This window comes from Onthophagus taurus, chromosome 3, assembly GCF_036711975.1.
Source record: "Onthophagus taurus isolate NC chromosome 3, IU_Otau_3.0, whole genome shotgun sequence".
Taxonomy (NCBI): Eukaryota; Metazoa; Arthropoda; class Insecta; order Coleoptera; family Scarabaeidae; genus Onthophagus; species Onthophagus taurus.
The window spans coordinates 4,104,300-4,124,933 of NC_091968.1; the positions used below are offsets into that span (position 1 = coordinate 4,104,300).

The window sequence follows — 20,634 nt, forward strand, 5'->3', positions numbered from 1 at the left end:
AACGTCTGACCCAAAAGCCGTTGCTCCCGAATATGAAAGAAAAATAAGTATAAACCATACAAAGCGGGGCTAACTCCTTATTTACGTGCCGGAGATGTCAATCGAAGATTAGAATTTTGTAGATGATATTTAGAAAAATTAAATAGTCTGCTGTTTGTTCAAAATGTTATCTGAACCGAAGAAGTTTCTGAGTGTTCAAAGAAGCTTGGGGTTCAATGTATGGTGTGCCCTTTTAGATAATAGATAATAGAAAAACTTAAACTCAGAGAAATACCTCAATATATTAAGGCAGCACTTGAGCCTTTGGTCGACAATTTGGCACTAAATATGTCTCAAATGATATATTTTCAATATGACGGAGCACCAGCACATAATGCCAGAGTTGTTAGTGAATTTTTAAATACTACTACAAACTCCTTGCTACTAACATTGACAATAATTAAAAACAATGCTTTCCCTCATGGTATGGTTATCACCATAACAACATTAAGTTTTAAATACATACAATAGTTTTAGAAAGAACAAAAAAAATTGATACATTATATTCCATCATAGTATGTATGGTTATCACTAGGGCACGAAACTTTTGTAACAAAACGATACGATTTCCCCCCTCCACTTGTTCTCATTGGCTAGTTTTCTAGGAAGCCACTGAGAACAAGTGGAGGGGGAAATCGTATTCTTTTGTCACAAAAGTTCCGTGCCTTAGTTATCACCATAGCAACATTAACTTTTAAATACATACATTAGATTTAGATGGAACAAAATGAATTTTTGTTAATTATTCAATAACTATAAGAAATATACCCCACAAACTATATATATTTGTTATCAGAAAAAAATAACAAATTATTTTAAGTCATAGCCAACTATGGTTTCCATTTAAAAAAATAAAGTTACGTCTAAAATCTCGAAAATAAAAGATGGTGAGATATTCGCGATTGTCGTTTTTGCAAAATTTTCAGTTTTTGCCGATAGGGCGAAAACAAAAGACGATAGCTGTTCGGAGTTTTCGGCATTAGCATTTTCTCGAAAAACGAGATCATGACATGTCAGCTACTTTTTTTCTATCTCTTTTAGTTTCGGAGATGGTCTATGCGGACATCGAAATTGGGACACCCTGTACATGTGTGTTTAGCTATACAAAATGTTTACCACAAGCAGCAAACCTTGCAGGAACTTCGTCATCATCTATAGCCAGCCTAGGATGAGATTCCACAAGATATCATTGATTATCTCATTCAGAGCATGCTTTGCAAAGTTTAGACAATGCGTGAACAATCGTGGGGTAGTAACACTTTATTGATATTTTTTTTCAATTGATTTACTACTGAAATAAATACAAATTACTTGTAAAAAGTTCAGCTTTGTGACTCATCTCTTTCAAGGTGTTGCAATTTTTTTGGCACGTAGTTTATTTTTTTATGAAAACTCATACAATTTCTGTTTATTACCGTTTCAAAAAGATAACAATTATCAGTTCGCCCGCGAATTATTCGCAATATTCAAACCCCGTCGTTATCGCACAAAGGTGAACACGTGGGCGTTTGTACCTGTATAAATATATTTACACTACCTATATATCTATAAAAATAGGAGTTTTACAATTGTTCGCCGAACGTTGATGATTCTCAAGCGAAATACTGCGGGTTATAAAGATAGCATAACGGAGACCTTTCTCTCTCTTTCACTTCAGTCCAATGATGCCGACCCTCTTTCTAAAAACCGATCATTTTCACCTTTACCGGATTTCAACACTTTTCTTTCGAGACATCACGATCTATTCTTAGAACCAATTATTGATATAAAAACTTCCGGATATTAAATTTACAAATTAATATCCAATATCCGTTGTTCGTTAAGATAAGAAAACAATGTTGTAATTTTTAATTAAAGTAAGTGATTCCACTTCAATTTTTAAGAAGCTGAAAATAAGCCGTGACGTAATATGAAATCGTTTGATGTAGTCGCTTATTTTTTTTAAATAAGTATTTGTATTATTTGGGTTGCGTAATGAACAAAGAGTTGGAAATCGTGTGCTTGTAAAATTTAACATCGAGAAATATGTAAAATGTCGTTCCTTATCTAAAAAAATGCTTTTTACGTGGAAATTTCTTTGCGAAACTGCATTAACTTTGTAATTTGTATAAACGTTAAACAATAACGTACTATATTACTTTAAAAGTTGTTCGAATAAGTAAGTAATGGATTATTTTTGTTAAAATTATTTATGTCGGGTAATTTTTCATTAATATTTATTGGTTGAGTTATCTAACTCCTCAAAGAAATGAAAATGCATACTTACCGACTAATTAAGTAATTTTCGCCAATATCCATGCCCTAGTTTTATGACAAAACCTCGTCTCACAATACCAGTCAAGTCTCGTGAAAGGCCCCCCATTATTCGACGGTTTCTCAAGTACAATAACCTTTTGATTCTTCATTCCGTTGGAATTCCTCCGAGTGAACGTCGCTTGCGGATTTCTATCAAATCAAAAAAAAAGCAATATAAATTAAACATTAAGGCGAAAGTACTACTACATTTTAAAGCATTTTACAGCAAACATTCATTCTCTCTTTCCTGTAAACGTCTTCGTCGAGGAATTGTTAATAAATTGTCTAACAGGAATTCAACGCTTCACGTGAAACGTTTACTTAACGGAACTTTGCCCAAACGATAAAGTGATGAAAAAAGAGGTTTGTCGAAAATGTTAAATTTTAAATAAAATGTTAAAATGAATCGTCGTGAGTTCTCTTCCTTCAAACTTTAGACACGGATCAGTTGAGTCGGTTCGAAACGGTATTTTAAAGTTGCGACGAAGCCTGTTAATCGACGGCGAATTACGTCACTAGTTCTTCGGCATTCCACCGGACGTTTATTGAAAGTTATTCGTCCGGAGGGGAATAGATAAGATAGGGAACGTAATTGACCTATAGAATGGTTATAAAATAAAATAAAGGAAACAAAATGAAAAAAGAGTTGATTAATAAAATTTAAATCAACCGAGAATCACGTGAGAATGTTTCCCCTTTTTATAACCATTACAGTAGTAGGTAGCTTTTAGAATTTATGCTACACCTCGAAAACCTGCTAATGTACGTCGGCATTGGACCGGAATGGACAAGGTGAAGGCTCAAAATCACTACCGTGAAGAAAAGCGAGTGCATTGACTTCAAGACTGAGCCATCCACTTCGTTTACCTTTCGAATTTCTTTTAACACGTACAAAGATGACCAAAAGTTACCATAAAAATTTCCTTTAATTCACTAAATAATTCAACTCATAATCTTCATTCATTCCTTAGATCCCATCATCTTTTATCTTTAAACACAGGATACAGGATTTTAAAAACCCTTTTCACGTCGAGAGATTATCGTGACCAGGTACATTTTTACGTGAGACGAATTTTTAAAACCGGAAGCGTGGTAAAATATTGACTTAAAAAGTCGCCGCTTTTAACTTAATTTGCCTTAAAAATATTCTTTTCGCTATCAACCGAATTTAAAATGTACATAAAATAAATAGTGATTCATAAAGAACGGAACCGATGATAACAAAACTGCACCCAACAACATAAACGAATTGGACGACGCTTCATAGATTTTTGTGACCGGAAAAAGGGTTAATGACTTTTATAATGGTCGTTTTCGATGGACTGTTTAAACGATTAACTCCGTTTTGAAGAGATCTTCTTTATTATATTTTCATCTATGAATAGAAACTGTTCATTGAAATGGTTATGATGATGATTTTAACAACTGTTTGCAGTTAAGTTGAGTTTGTTTGTGTAAAAACGGCGATTTACAGTAAACTAAAACGAATAATTAAATAAATTAACACAAATGTGGAATATTCATTAACAAGATCTCTCAAGACGACTAAACCCGAATTATTCTAGTTCTAGGTCTTGTACTAGTTTTAAAGATAGTGCTAGTACAATACTAGAACTAACACTAGACCGAGAACTATAAACATTCGGATTTAGCCGAACGTCTCCCAAGACGGCTAAACCCGAATGATTCTAGTTCTAGGTCTTGTGTTAGTTCTAGTGATAGTGTTAGCGTAAAACTAGAACTAATACTAGACCTAGAACTAGAAAATATCTATAACTATAACTATCTATAACTAGAATGTTTCTAGTTCTAGGTCTAGTTTTAGTGCAATAAAAATATGCAACATAGCGATATTTTATGCTAACTAGCGCTAGCTACCACTGTCACTAAAACTAACATTAGACCTAGATCTAGAAACATTCTGGTTTAGCCGCACGTCTTTTAAGACGGCTAAACCCGAATGATTCTAGTTCTAGGTGTTGTGTTAGTTCTAGAAATAGTGCTCGTGCAATACTACAACTAACACTAGACGGAAAACTAGAAACATTCGGATTAAGCCGCACGTCTCTCAAGACGGCTAAATCCGAATGATAGTGTTAGCGTAAAACTAGAACTAACACTAGACCTAGAACTAGAAAATATCTATAACTATAACTATCTATAACTAGAATGTTTCTAATTCTAGGTCTAGTGTTAGTTCTAGTTTTAGTGCAATAAAAATATGCAACATAGCGATATTTTATGCTAACTAGCGCTAGCTACCACTGTCACTAAAACTAACATTAGACGTAGATCTAGAAACATTCGGGTTTAGCCGCACGTCTTTTAAGGCGGCTAAACCCGAATGATTCTAGTTCTAAGTCTTGTGTTAGTTCTAGAGATAGTGCTAGTGCAATACTACAACTAGCACTAGACCTAGAACTAGAAAGATTGTACAGTATGTCCACGGAAAAGGTGTTGAAATGGTTATGATGATGATTTTAACAACTGTTTGCAGTTAATTTTGTTTTTAAAACGGGGATTTACAGTAAACTAAAACGAATAATTAAATAAATTAACACAAATGTAGAAAATTCATTAACAACATCTCTCAAGACGACTAAACCCGAATTATTCTAGTTCTAGGTCTTGTACTAGTTTTAAAGATAGTGCTAGTACAATACTAGAACTAACACTAGACCGAGAACTATAAACATTCGGATTTACCCGCACGTCTCGCAAGACGGCTAAACCCGAATGTTTCTAGTTCTAGGTCTTGTGTTAGTTCTAGTGATAGTGTTAGCGTAAAACTAGAACTAACACTAGACCTAGAACTAGAAAATATCTATAACTATAACTATCTATAACTAGAATGTTTCTAATTCTAGGTCTAGTGTTAGTTCTAGTTTTAGTGCAATAAAAATATGCAACATAGCGATATTTTATGCTAACTAGCGCTAGCTAACACTGTCACTAATACTAACATTAGACCTAGATCTAGAAACATTCTGGTTTAGCCGCACGTCTTTTAAGACGGCTAAACCCGAATGATTCTAGTTCTAAGTCTTGTGTTAGTTCTAGAGATAGTGCTAGTGCAATACTACAACTAGCACTAGACGGAGAACTAGAAACATTTGGATTTAGCCGCACGTCTCTCAAGACGGCTAAACCCGAATGTATCTAGTTCTAGGTCTTGTGTTAGTTTTAGTGATAGTGTTAGCGTAAAACTAGAACTAACACTAGACCTAGAACTAGAAAATATCTATAACTATAACTATCTATAACTAGAATGTTTCTAGTTCTAGGTCTAGTGTTAGTGCTAGTTTTAGTGCAATAAAAATATGCAACATAGCGATATTTTATGCTAACTAGCGCTAGCTAACACTGTCACTAAAACTAACATTAGACCTAGATCTAGAAACATTCGGGTTTAGCCGCGCGTCTTTTAAGACAACTAAACCCGAATGATTTCTAGTTCTGGATCTTGTGTTAGTTCTAGAGATAGTGCTAGTGCAATACTACAACTAGCACTAGACCGAGAACTATAAACATTCGGATTTACCCGCACGTCTCGCAAGACGGCTAAACCCGAATGTTTCTAGTTCTAGGTCTTGTGTTAGTTCTAGTGATAGTGTTAGCGTAAAACTAGAACTAACACTAGAACTAGAAAATATCTATAACTATCTATAACTAGAATGTTTCTAGTTCTAGGTCTAGTGTTACTTCTAGTTTTACTGCAATAAAAATATGCAACATAGCGATATTTTATGTTAACTAGCGCTAGCTACCACTGTCACTAAAACTAACATTAGACGTAGTTCTAGAAACATTCGGGTTTAGCCGCACGTCTTTTAAGACGGCTAAACCCGAATGATTCTAGTTCTGGGTCTTGTGTTAGTTCTAGAGATAGTGCTAGTGCAATACTACAACTAACACTAGACGGAAAACTAGAAACATTCGGATTTAGCCGCACATCTCTCAAGACGGCTAAACCCGAATGTTTCTAGTTCTAGGTCTTGTGTTAGTTCTAGTGATAGTGTTAGCGTAAAACTAGAACTAACACTAGACCTAGAACTAGAAAATATCTATAACTATCTATAACTAGAATGTTTCTAGTTCTAGGTCTAGTGTTAGTTCTAGTTTTAGTGCAATAAAAATATGCAACATAGCGATATTTTATGCTAACTAGCGCTAACTAACACTGTCACTAAAACTAACTTTAGACCTAGATCTAGAAACATTCGGATTTAGCCGCACGTCTCTCAAGACGGCTAAATCCGAATGATTCTAGTTCTAGGTCTTGTATTAGTTCTAGTGATAGCGATAGTGTAAAACTAGAACTAATACTAGACCTAGAACTAGAAAGATTGTACAGTATGTCCACGGAAAAGGTGTTGAATAGGATAAACTTTTTTATTTTTAATTTTATCGAAAAAAGTTAATCTTGATAAAAAAAATTGCTAGTTCTTAGAGTAAGATTGGGATAGAAACATTTAACACATTTTATACGCGGTGTTCAGAAAATTGAAAAAATTTTAAATGGTACAAAAGTAAAGTGCATTTATTTGAGAAGATAAGGAAATAAGTTACTAGGAAAAGTTGTTCAAAAATAAAAGGTAGTCTCTAATACCAATTCTCGAAAAGATCGGCCTACTTTTATTTATTTGTGATCATTTTTGTACTAGTAGGCGTTGATAGTGATAAGCTTTATTGACACTTCGCTTTTATACTTTATTAGCCGTAGTATTGTCAGCTTAAAATGCTTACTTTACAGCAAAATATTTACTGGTGCAATGTTATGGGAAAGGCGAAAAATGTTATCGTCGAGTTATTCAGGAATTTAATGAAAAATTCTCCAATGTGTACGTTTCTGAGACTACTTGCCGTAAAATAATTTTGAAGTTTTCAAGCACTGGGTCATTGTTGCGAATACCAAGAGATACGATAAAAATGATGCAAGCATATTGTTGGCATTACATTCAGTAGAGGAACACCCGAAATTATCATTGAGAAGAAGAGCTGAAAATCTACAATTTGGTAAACTGTCGCAAATTCAGAAGATATTAAAACACAACAAGATACGTCCATAAATTCAGAAGCAAAATGTTTGGATTTTTGTGTGTGGATTGGCTGTATGGAAAGAGGATTTCATAAGAAAATAATGTTTTCTGATGAATCAACTTTTTGGACCAATCGTGTTGTGGCTTCGCAACATGCACAATATTGGAAAGACTCTAATCCGTATTTTCGAATACCACGGAGGCGTCAGTACTGTGTTAAACTAAATGTATGGTGCACCATTTCTTATTACGGAATAATAGAGCCATACTTCTTTGACACTACTTGTAATGCGAATAGTTATTTAGCTATGTTAAGAAATTTCCTCGACGGTGTATTAGACAATCTTCCATTAGAATACAGTCGTTCATTTTATTTTCAACAAGATGGATGTCCAGCACATTATTCGGCAACGGTTAGACAATGGTTAGACCATACGTTTCCAGACCACTGGATTAGGAAACAAGGACCAGTTTAGTGGCCTCCTAGGAGTCCAGATTTAACATTAATGGATTTGTTCCTATGGGACCGATTGAAACAAATTGTTTATCGCACAGCTCAAATAAATGCCACTACTGATCAATTAAAGGATGCGATTAAAGATGCCGTTGCTTGAATATCTTTACATAAAGTTAGAAAAATACTGTAGATATGATAGCGATATAGCGCCTCGGCGTAATCAAATTAAATCATAAATTTTCTTGAAAACTGTAGAATTTTTGAATCTGTATCTGTCGACTTTTCCGCAAGCGACCTCGTGTACCTTATTATCAAGCATAGCTCATATTTATGATCCAATGGGTCGCTAAAATCCAAGTTTCACTTCTGTCAAAATTTAGATTCCACGACAATTACATCCATCATCAAATGAGACTGTGGAACTTCATCTCTTCTGGGACGCCTCTTCAGTGGGCTACTGTCCGGTGTCCTATCTGCGCAGTACTTTATTTGGTAATACTATTAAACTAAATTTTGTCTGTGCTAAGTCTAGGGTTGCCCCGTTGAAACTTATTTCCATACCTTGACTGGAGTTGTGTGGTGCTGTTCTATTGACGGATTTAGCAAGATTCCTGATGTCAAGCTTCTCATCATTCCTTAAACTGAAAATCATGATAGTGCTTAAATGGCTTGAATTGATTGAATTTGACGCTGGAAGACGTTTGTTGCCAATCGAATAAGCCATATTCAGGACATCATCCCGAGATCCAGTTCAATGCAGACTGTGGTGGCAGGGACTTGATTAGTTATCACTTTCATTCTCGAATTGGCCATCCAAACTGACCATTACATATAACAATGAAGCTTTATGTACTGTTCTTAAAGACTATGCAGTTTTGATATTGATGTAGTATCGGCGTAAGACTTGTAGCGTTTGCAAGCGATAAGGCTTCTGCTTCAGGCTGTTCCATAACATCTGCTCAATGTTCTTTGATTACATAATATGTATGTATATATAATATTCGGCTTTTTATTCACTCACTGCAACCGTTCTCCATCAATATCTCTTTGAAATACCGGACTCAGGATAATAACGCTGTTTAATCACTTAAGGAGCGAATTTTTATCAGCTTTCTATATCAAAATGTCTGATTTTTTTGTTGTATGTTGTTTCTTGATAGACAAATATGGTGCCATAAGCAGATTTTCAAAAAATGATAAAATTAGTGAAAAAAAGATATTCAAAGTTTGTATCTCACATTTTTTTAGGTATTATCGTGTGGCCCATCCACACTAATACAACAAACACCTAAACTACACATTAATACAATTGCCACGTCTAAAGGCTTATTGGAGTATCAATATTTTATATTCCAATAAAGTGAAAAGTGTGATGCCAAGAAATCGATTTGAACAGCTATTGTAGATGTGGCATTTCAACAATAACGAAGATGCAAGTTTTTCTAATGATAGATTCCGAAAGGTGACACCGTTGATGAAAAAAATAGCAAAAAGATTTCAAAACGTTCTTACGCTCGACTCCTGCATATGCCTTGATGAAACGTTAGTGCCCTTCCGTGGACGTCTAAGGTTCAAACAGTACATAAAAAACAGGAACATAAATTTGGCATAAAGATATACATACAAATTATGCACCACAGGTGGATACACATATGATTTCCAGGTGTACCGTGGAAAAGATGACCAAGGAGGTGGGAATGCTTATTCAAATATTGTTTTATCGTTACTAAAGAACCTTCTAGAAATAAAAGCCCAAAAAAAACACTTGTGGTATTGTAATGGTAAAATGAAAAGATGCTCGTGATGTGTTGTTACTCACAACAAAACATACTGACGAAATCATTTGAGTTCAACAACATGAAACGAAAATAGAACAATTTTTAGCTATTTTTGACTAGGTACAATAACTCGAAAGTTTATATTTACTTATCTGACTACGTAAAAGTATATTCACATTGCCTGAGAACAGGTACTAAATGGTATCGAAAATTAGCTATTGAACTAATTTTAGATTCTGCATTGGTCAATGTATTTTTTTATTCAAAGAAATTACACAGAGTAAGATTGTCGTCATTGAATTTCGAGAACAGTTTGCCGAAACACTCTTATCTACGAGTAACCTGCCTGCGGAGCCTGAAGAAACAAATAACTTACAAAAATTGAAAGAACACAAGAGAAATCGATGTGTAATTTGCTATGCCAACAATACAGAACAGTTCGGTAGAAATGTAACTCAAAATAAAGCAACCAGAAGCAAGTAGTACTGTCTAGGTTGTAATAAGAATTACTGTGTTCTATGTCTTTTTTTTATACATAAAGCAAAAAAAATTTAAAAATATCATCATTTGGGTTGGTCAAAAATACATAATTATTTTCTAATATTTATAGTTTTGAAGTTTTGTCATAAATCCTTATAAAATACACTGTAATAAAATTATAAAACATATATAAGTATTTTTGACTAGACTTTTTGAATTTTGAATGAATTGAGGCACTCATTGATGCTACGCCGGTCAAAGTAGAGTAGCCAGTGAGGTACTAATTCTATACTACGCCATGGCGAACGAGTTAAAAAGTTTTCTGTATGGTCTGAGCGTAATAGGATTACGTTAAATGTTGATAAAATCATTTGTATCAGTTTTTACAAGTGTCAAACATTGCCGTCTAGTTTTGAGGATAAACTATTAATTGCGCAACATACACAATTTCTTTCTTTGATGTTGGATCGTTTGAAAATTACATACAACTGTGTGCAAGAAAATGAACTCAGCCTATTATGCAATTTTGAAATTAAAAAAAGTTTAATTACTCTATTTCCTATAATATAGTAGTGTGGGGTGCTACGACTGAGTCGAATCGCGTGTTTGTGGCACAGAAACGCGTCATTAGATTATTGTTCGACTTACATGGCAGGGAATCACGTAGGGAAGCTTTCAGGAGTCATTCGATACTCACCTTGCCATGCATCTATGTATCGAAGGCTTATTATTATTATTATTGCTGCCGGGCTGAGGGGAGCGGCCCCTCTCGTTACCGCGACCTATAAGATCTATTGTAACTTTAGCCCTCCAAAGGTTTAGCGTAAATGTAGGTCGTTGATGAATCTTAGTATTGCGCTTAGGTCTTGAACCTTTATGTCGGTAGGTGTCAAAAAAGTTTTTCCGAAAATATTGTATCTTAGACGGCCTCTGGCGACGCAATTGCACAGTATATGTTCAGCTGATTCTAACTCGTCGTTACAAAGTCGACAAGTTGGATCCTCAGCTTGTCCAATGTGCAAGAGGAGAGCATCCTTAGATCCCCTTTGCTGAGGCATAAAACCTCTTTGGTTTTGTTTGCGACGGAGTTATCATACTCTTTACTTGTCTGTGACCTGGAAGTTCTTTCCAGCGTAAGGCTACCTTTGAGACCTCCCAATTGGTGATTATTTGTTTTAGGTGGCTTTTTTGTAGTCCACAGCCAGATTGGGGTCCAATGAAGGGCGTGTTCACTGCCTCTTTGGCCAGTTTGTCCGCCTTCTCATTGTCCTCAATGTTGGTGTGACCTGGAACCCACCATAGGGTAACATCATTGCCCCTAGCGAGTTCTCTCAGGTTGCTGGTGCACTCTCTGATCAATGCGGAGTCACACGTGTAGGCCTGAATTGCCTTTAAGGCGGCCCTACTGTCTGTGAAAATGTTTATGCATGCACCTTTCTGTCCCTTGTGTAGGTTCAAAGCGGTGCAGAAGTTTATAGCAAGAACTTCTGCTTGGAAAATTGTTATGTCCGAGCTGAGGGGCAGATTAATGTGGCTGTTTGGGCCACTGATGCCCATACCTACTCCGGATCTAACTGTCTTTGAAGCATCGCTATACCAGGCTATTTAGTTGAGGCCCTCCCTTCGCCCAATCATCCCTGCTTCTAAATATGACCTTATATGGCTGGTTGAAATTGTATTCTGTCGGTATAAGATCCGTTTTAATTTCAATCAGGTGATTTAGACATGGGTCCTTGAGGATTTCTGTTTCTTGAGGTTTCTGTTCTGAAGAAACTGTTTTCAGTGATAAGGCACTTGAAGCTGCCTCCTTTTGTATACATAAATGGAGCGGTGTGAGACCGAGTAGGGCTTCCAAAGCAGCCGTCGGGCAGGATCTCATTGCACCCGTTATGTTAGGACATGCTAACGGCTGGATTTCTGCCAGCTGTTGTTGTGTTGTCTTATGTTTTGTTTTTGGCCACCAAACCAATGAGGCGTAGGCGACCATGGGTCTGATTATTGTTACGTCGGCCCAATGAGCCATTCGTGGTTTGAGACCCCAGTTCCTTCATAGGAGCGAGATCTGGTTTGCCATGATGGTTTTTTTTCCTCACCTTATCTAAGTGTGAGATCCAGTTTAATTTACTGTCTAGTATTACCCCTAGGTATTTAACTTGTTTTGAGGTTAATAGTTCTGCTTTCAATGGAGGGTGCTTTTATTAAGGCTTTGGTTTATGTAAAGACTAATATAAGTCGTTTTGTAATTTCTGCTCACAAATATGATACTCGTGGTGGAGATAATCTCATTCTCTCTCGACATGTCACCTCTACATTTGAAAGAAGCCCCTTTTATGACTTCCCAAGAATTTATAATAGATTACCCTTGTCGATTAGATTTCAGGAGTGCCCCAAAAAATTTAAACAACTTGTAAAACGGTACTTCTTAGAGTCTGTGTTCTATTCAAGACAGGAATTTTTAGATAAGTAGTGATTTTTATTAGTTATAACGTATTATACAGTGTGTCCGTAAAGTAACGGATATAGGCGATAAAATCATTACGGTCTAAAGATTTAAATTTTTTGTAAATGGCAATACCCCATTTTTATTGCGGAATATGAAAGAGGATATTGTTTTGAATCCAGTACTGTCAATATATTAGTTACATAAGAAAATTTTCGAGAAAAATTAGTTTAAAGTTTAACTATTCAAATTTGCTTAACATGATAAAAATAGCAGTAGCCATGAGTAACTATGGTAACCAATCATTTTAAACAATTTCCTAAGTGTCAAAAAGTGATTTAGTATAGCTTGTTGAAGTGTGGTGGTGCGCCTTATTGGAATAACAGCCGTTAGAATAGGGTTGGGTTAACATTATCGGAAAATCTGGCTGTTATGAAAAGAATGATATCGTTTTGAAAAAATCTAAACATCTGTCTCCAGTTAAGGTTTCATCAAAAAGGTAATAACCCAGGACAGTATCCCGTACTATTTCGCTCCATACCATCTTTTGCGGATATTGAGTGTGACTTTCTTGCCCAATGTGAATTTTGGGTAGCCCAATATCGACAATTTTGTCTATTTACTTGTCCACTCAATGTAAATGTTCCCTCGTCGGTAACAATTATGTTTTTGCAAAGTCTTCGTTTTCGTTGTAAAAGTGTTGTTGCAAAAACTACGACTAAATGCTCTTTAATGAGGTTTACTTGATAGGAATGATATTTTGCGGGTTTTAAAATTTTGTGAACCGTTGATTTACTAATGTCCAAATTAGACCTAATACCCCTTACAAACAAACACTAACAAAAATATCACTACAGTCCTTTTACGGTCTATGGGCCTTGCCCTTTTACCGTTTTTACATCATCATGCAATATAAGAACTCACTCATTTTCGCAAAAGAAATTCTAAACAACAAAATATCGGAAAACAAAAAAACGTTAAAACACACTCACAAAACCTTAAAACATCCTATCCTAACAATAATTCCAAAAAGTAGCACAAATTCAAAACGTGACTAGAAACACTCCCAAAACTTAAACCCACAACCCTCTCTACCCATCGTTTATACGCGATCTACTCATTTCCAACGCCCCCCTATACTCCGGACACCCCGTATCAAGCACCAAATGTCCGGCGTCCCTACTCCTAACCTTGCAATTCGGGCAAGTCTTAGGTTTATCACCATTCTTACAATCCTTTCCGACGTGTCCCTCCACTCCACAACTTCTACATACTACAGCCCTTTCACAAAACCTCGCAACGTGACCAAAAGCCAAACACTTGTTGCAACGCAACACCAACACAATGTCACTCACCTTGTACGAAAAGCTTCTCACAAAAATCCTGCCCCTTCCAATCAACCTTCTCCTTATACCCGGCGAAACCTCTAAAATAACATTTGATTTATCCTTGTTTCCCTCCCTACGAACGTCCCTCGACCTAATCTTTATCTCCTTCTTAACCTCTTCCTCCGTCATATCCAGATTTCTGACGGCCAGTTCGCGTACTAGTTCTTCTGTACTAATCTCTTTTTCTACATCGTACAAAATAACGCACGGCGCTGCTTTCCTCGGTGTTTCAGCCTTCAAACCTAACTCGTTCAATCTACCACTCTTCATAATCACTTCCACATCTTCATTCGTCTCCGTTTGTATCACCACTCCATTTTCCCTTATCTTCCTTAAATTCCTAACCTTCACAGTGTTCAAGCCCTTCAGCATATCCTCGCACACCGCTCGTTTAACCAACTCGCTGTTATCTAATTTTCCATCTTCTTTGCATTTGACTATAATCACATTCTTTCCTCTTGCTTCCGATCCCGTCATTCTTGAAGACACCGCCCCAGCATAAGATGGTGCCATCGCACCCACCACCGGTACCCTTTGCATCGCTTTCAACTCTTCAATAACACGCTTATTCACCTCATTTTCTATCACCAACTCATTAAACAATTCCTCTACTTTATTAAACCTCTCCAATATTGTCAGCCTCGTGTTCTTTGAAAGCCTGGACGGGTCATTAATCAGAAAGCCCTGCAAGTCCTGCTTCACGCATTCGCTCAAGTGGACTACTAACATCCTTTTCCGGCTCCACTGAGATATCTAAGTCACACTTTTTTCTCTTTCTTTCGGTCATCGTCGGCAACGACGATGCCCTTTCTCTAGGAATTGCCCCTTGCTCTTCGTACTCGGACATCAGTGGACGAACAACCTCCTCTATACGCTCAACTAATTGCGCCACCTTCGGCGGAGACCTAGCCACATTGCCTCTTCTTCCAAACGCTAACTGTTCCTCCTCTGCCATTTTTGACGTACCTGCTTTTCCTTTCTCCGACTCCTTTTTGTCCTTTCCACCTTCCATCTTACTTCCCTCCTTCGCTACCTCCTTTTTTCCACCTTCCTTCTTGGGATTGCTTATCTTACTCATCTTGCACTATAATTTTTCACTTCACCCGCGGAACCCACCAACACTGATGGCACTATCGCGAGCGCCGGCGGAAAATCCGCCGACTACCCAGCCCTACGGGTTAAGTGAAATACCCCTTACAGTAAGAAGTAACATGAAGTAAGATGAGGGTTTTCTTTCCCAGCTAAAACCACGTTTTGTTTAACCTCCCCTGAAACATTTGGTAGGCCAGACTTCGAGAAATGTTTCAAGGGATGCCCATGGTTTTTAATTTACTCACAGGTAGGCTCACCATACTTTGGCTAATGAGTTGACGATCAGGATATGTCGTATTAAAGAGCTCAACTACTTACTACGCCATTTTTTGATACTTAGGAAATTGTTTAAAGTGATTGGTTAAAAAATTTAAATCTTCAGACCCGTTTTAGGAATTTTTCCGTAACCCGTTTGCAACGATTTCATCGCCTATATCCGTTATTTTACGGACACACTGTATAATTTACTATTGTATTTTGTTTTATTGTTCTGTGCATGTTGACTTATCACATCTACTTATGTAGCCCACGTGATTGAATAAATCTAAATGATGGAAAAAAGATGGAAGAAAATCTTCTTGCCCCATTTTCTTGAAATTAGATTTTTAGCTAAATATTGATCTACGTGATCAACACCTCCTATTGTGTCATTGTAATCTTCCTCTCATCGTTTGCGTCTTCAGACGGTTAAACTCGATTAGAGATTCAAACAAATTAAAAATGTTTCATAGAATGGAGTTTTGAAATATTTAAATAATTTTAAATGAATCCAAAAAAAAATTCGCGATTCTGGTTATTCCACATTTGATAAAATTCCCCGAAACCAAAGTGTTAAAAACATTCAAAAAATTTAGTTTAAAATCGCAATTAAAATTGCGTTAATTTAATAGATAACTAAATTAAACAGAACATTATCAACCATCAAAGTCCGGGTACATCTCATTTTTTATTAATTTACGCCAATACGGTAATTAAGCGATCCATAAAATTAAACCTCCCACGGTAATTTATAAAAAGCCTCGTTTTATGAAACCGCAAGAGACTTTAGAAAGCCGCTTTTCTCTATGTTCTCGTTGAACCCAACGAAAAAAAAAAAATTGTATCATTTTGCCACTTTCACCATCGACAGATTTTTTTTTGCCTTTAGATATAAGCTTGAACGCGAATCGCGCAATCGAAAGATTTTTTTTTAAAGGTCAAAATCAACTGTGAAATGTCACAAAACGATTGTGTATCGTTGAAGAGTTTGACCCGGTTTTTGAAGCAAAAGTACCAGATAAAAATCTCTAATCTTTGAATCGCGCCGAGTTGAAAGATGCTCCTTTCACGACGTTGAGTTTTATTTATGGGTTCTGATTACGACGAGATTCGAATTTTATTAAAACCAACGCCGGCGCATATTCAGGACGTGTGATTCACTACGAACTCAACCAATCAGAAATGAACAAGTGTGTGTTTCAGCGTGTCTCTCCCACCCAAAAGTTGTAAAGTTACAGTTTTTTTTATTTGATATTAAAATAATTTTTGAATTATTACGAGTACACTGTTTATTTGGCGAATTTTCGACACAATACATTGTAAAAAAATAAATCTATTTTTGAGTTTAATTAATTTAAACTTTTATTATTCTTTTGATATCTCCTTTTTGTCAGATTGATTTATTAAAGAAATAAATATTTAAGAATAAATAAACTGATCTACCTCAACTTATTTGATTTATTACCCAAACTCAATTTATTTTGAAATCTTTTGATTTCTGCAATGTGCTTATTTTCTGCATGACATCATGATTACTCATTCAGTTTCCTTGATACACCAAAAAAATACACAAAGAAATTCTTTTTCTTTGACTTTTCTATAATTTATGCAATTTTCTTGTTTATAGACAATGCAAGAAGTGTTAAGAGTGAACTCATCGGCTGATCTCCAAGTTGAATGGAATTTCCTCGACAAAGAAATTTCACCGGTTTTGCACGATAGATTAATGACAGACGCTGCTTTAGGAACGAGACCCATTAAAACGGAACATTCTTATAGTTTGGCTTCTGATGGGGATTCATTACCGGATTCGCCGATATCCAGCAAACGAATTGAAGGTAAAATTTAATTTTAAAATCGCGCCATCAAACTAGCGCCATCTTTTGGTGAATTCAAATTAATTCCAAATCCTTTACAAAAAATTACTTTATATACAAAAATTATTTAATTTTTATTAATTATTTAATTAATTAATTGAATAATTAATTTTTGTGTAATAATTTGTTTAAAAATTAAATTTGTTACGCCATCTATGAATAACCTTCTAAAATTATCGTCCTGTCAAAATTTGACAACCTAACATATGTTAACCTTAAAAAGCAAAATAATTAAAAATAATAACTTTTTAGATATGGAAGAAGATTTTTTTCCTATGATTCCAACGCATCGCTTGAACTCAGAAATGGTAATAAAAGATGAACCTTTAAGTGAAACGGATAGCGTACACTCATCTTGTCCATCATCTCCACAACAAAACGATGATTTTGCGGACTCTTTCTTAGCAGATCCACCAGTAAGATTTATCAATACATTTAATTAAGAGGATGAATAAATAAATTATTTTTTAGAAACGTACCTGCGGAATAATCCGAAACTCCAACTTAATGTTAACTTCTAATAACGTCTTCGCCCCAAAGTTTTCACTTTCAAAGATTAACGTGAAAATTGAACCAGGAACGAGATTTCACCTGCCTCCAACTCCTCCGTCGTGTAGTAGCAGTGAAGATAGCGAAGATAATTCGCATTCACCATGTGTTCGAAAGACGAACGCGCGTGTTATGGTTACACATACTACGAGACAACCAATTAATACCCCATTAATAAGTACTCAACCTGTAAGTAAATAAAAAATTAAAATTATTTAGAATTTTTAATTGTTTCTGGTTATTTTGATAACAGAAAGGTTCAACTGGAACTTTGATATTAACAGAGGAAGAAAAACGAACTTTAATAGCTGAGGGATATCCAGTTCCAACTCGTTTACCGCTTACGAAAGCTGAAGAAAAATCGTTAAAGAAAATAAGGAGGAAAATTAAAAATAAGGTAATAATAATTAAGGAAAAATTTAAGAATCATTATGTGGCTTAAAAATCGATGATTTTTTTTAATCAATGTGAAATGACCCAAAAAACACGTTAAAAATAAAAAGAAAGCGGAAAAGTGTAGAACATACCGAAAAAATGATATTAAAGTTTCGATGTGACGTCACAAGCAATATTAACCATGCAGTTTCCTATTAAACCGGTTAACACCTAACCTACAAATCGTTTATTTTTTAATAAAAGTAAAAATTAAATCTCTTGTTTGCGTTTATTCAGATTTGCATCGATAATAGTTACAGAAAACTTAAAATAAACAACAAAAAAAGGTTAAATTTAAATAACTTACAGTCAGTGTTTCTGATGCTCACAAGCGATGAAAATTTTAAATTTGAACATATTGAAATCAAAAGTTAATTGTGAAAAATTTTGAAGGTCAAAAAGGTTACAGAGGTTGAATATAAAATTTTGTAAAGTTAAATCTAAAAAATAAAACTAATTAAATTTAAATATTTAAAAAAATGTACAAAACCTTACGAAAACAGTGAAAACGAAAGAAGAAGAGAGCTGCGAGATTTTCAACCAAATAAATGACCGAAAACGATAAATGAAAGTCTGAAAAAACTTTGTTAGAAGTCTCGCAGCGATGCGCCGGAGTAACGAGAAGAAAAGAGACTGAACCGATCGTACAAAGGAAAAACAACAAGTTGGAGACACGTGTTCGCGAGGGAGGGAAAAATTTTAACATTTAAGTTTACAGTCTTTCAAAAAAAAGACTGAAAATTGTAAGAAGATCCATTTTCTAACTTTTATTACATTTATGTAAAAGTTTTATATCTTTATAATTAATATTAAGCACAGTTTCAATGTAGTGTTTATAAACATTGGAATTCCCCTTATTCTTATGTTCGCGAACACAGTGCAAATCTGAATAAACGCAAGTAATAGGTTTATTTTTGACTTTTATTAACATACACCTTGCAACATGGATAACTACAATATTGTTTATTTTATAGCCACACACAAAATCAATCTGATAAACTTAAAAGTAAAGTTATTTTTTTGTAATTCGCGACGGTAACGAAAGCTCTAACAGTACTCAAACGGGTGCTGTAATGAGATTTTAGTAACATTTTATGGAACCAGTTCAAGTTGGTAACATTGGGTGATTAATTTTTCTAGTTGTCAATGTGACAATTTTTGTCTATGGATGTTTAAACACGTTCTTAGCATCGAATACAAGGTCCACAATGATGAGGACATTGAACACTGAGCAATTTCTCTTATTTTGGGAGGTGTACATGAAACATTTTTTTCAGGTGAATACATTTTGTGTTTTGACAGTTTCTAATTGTCAAGAAATTGTGTCACCAACTGCTACATACCTATTTCCCTACATTGTCAAAATTTATTTTAATTTTGTTAAAAAAAAAAGGATAAAAAACACGTTTCATAAGACTTAAAGCAGTTATTCATTAAAAAACTCGTGGCGTCGCCACTCGTTTTTCAACTTGAATTCGTGCATTTCAAGCGTGTCTTACGAAACTTGTTTTTTAACATACTATTACTAAACTGGGTGAGATTACAACGTATATTTATAAGTGAAACACCCTTGTTTTTCTTAGGCTTTCGATGCATAACGACTGACTATCTGTCGTTAGATAGACTGTGTGTCAATAGACTCTGTGTTAATACTAGAACTAACACTAGATCGAAAACTAGAAACATTCAGATTGAAACAATGATTGTTGTTCTAGGTCTTGTGTTAGTTCTAGTGATAGCGTTAGTGTAAAAGTAGAACTAACACTAGGCCTAGAACTAGAAAGTATCGGGTTTAGCCGTGCGTCGGAAGATTAAAAAACAGGGATAGTTTTTACTGTATTCACCGCAACCTTGAAGAAATAATTATTGAAGTTCTGAGCATCCGGGCTGGAAAGGTTATTAATATTGTATTACTGATTCCCTTTTAGTTCTTTATTTATTATCTACCATATAGCCTTTTTTTATTGCTGGTATTGTTAATGCTAGATAGATGATAGTTCTAGTTTGCCATTGTTTGATCTCTAGTATGCTCACCTTTCAAAAGGTAGTTATGGGCGACTCTGGGCGTATGCAATCTTGATCGACTGTCTTGCGAAGTTACTTAGGGGACAATTTTTGGACCTCTCCCCTCCGCTTGCTTGTGATACATGACAATAATCAAGTCAGGAGTCAATTTATATCAGTCGAATACTTTGATTATGACTTTTAGACAGCGAGCTACTGTTGTCCCACCTAACCAAACATTTTCAGCTTTATGATGTACTTGCTTCTACGCCTCAATAGAAGAAGACCTCTCTCCAATTGCTTAATGTGATGTCTGCGGGGCATCGTAGCTGAACGTATGGGTTGGGGTGGGTTGCGAGAACTAGAAATATTCGTCTAAAGACGCATGGTTAAACCTGAATGTTTCTAGTTTTAGATCTAATGTTAGTTGTAGTGAGTGTTAGGTAGCAGTAGTTAGCATAAGATATCACTATGTTGCATATTTTTATTGAACTAAAACTAGA

The 20,634-nt window shown here is 35.3% G+C and overlaps 1 protein-coding gene across 1 annotated transcript in view; it reads left to right on the forward strand.

Moving 5' to 3' along the window:
• Positions 1–20,634, forward strand: part of LOC111417511 (cyclic AMP response element-binding protein A-like) — a 39,384-nt gene that overhangs the window by 15,644 nt on the left and 3,106 nt on the right. Inside the window, exons 2-5 of the mRNA XM_071194900.1 lie at positions 16,894–17,104; positions 17,396–17,559; positions 17,615–17,881; positions 17,946–18,089. Coding sequence (XP_071051001.1) covers positions 16,894–17,104; positions 17,396–17,559; positions 17,615–17,881; positions 17,946–18,089 — 786 coding nt within the window. The remainder of the gene's footprint in view (positions 1–16,893; positions 17,105–17,395; positions 17,560–17,614; positions 17,882–17,945; positions 18,090–20,634) is intronic.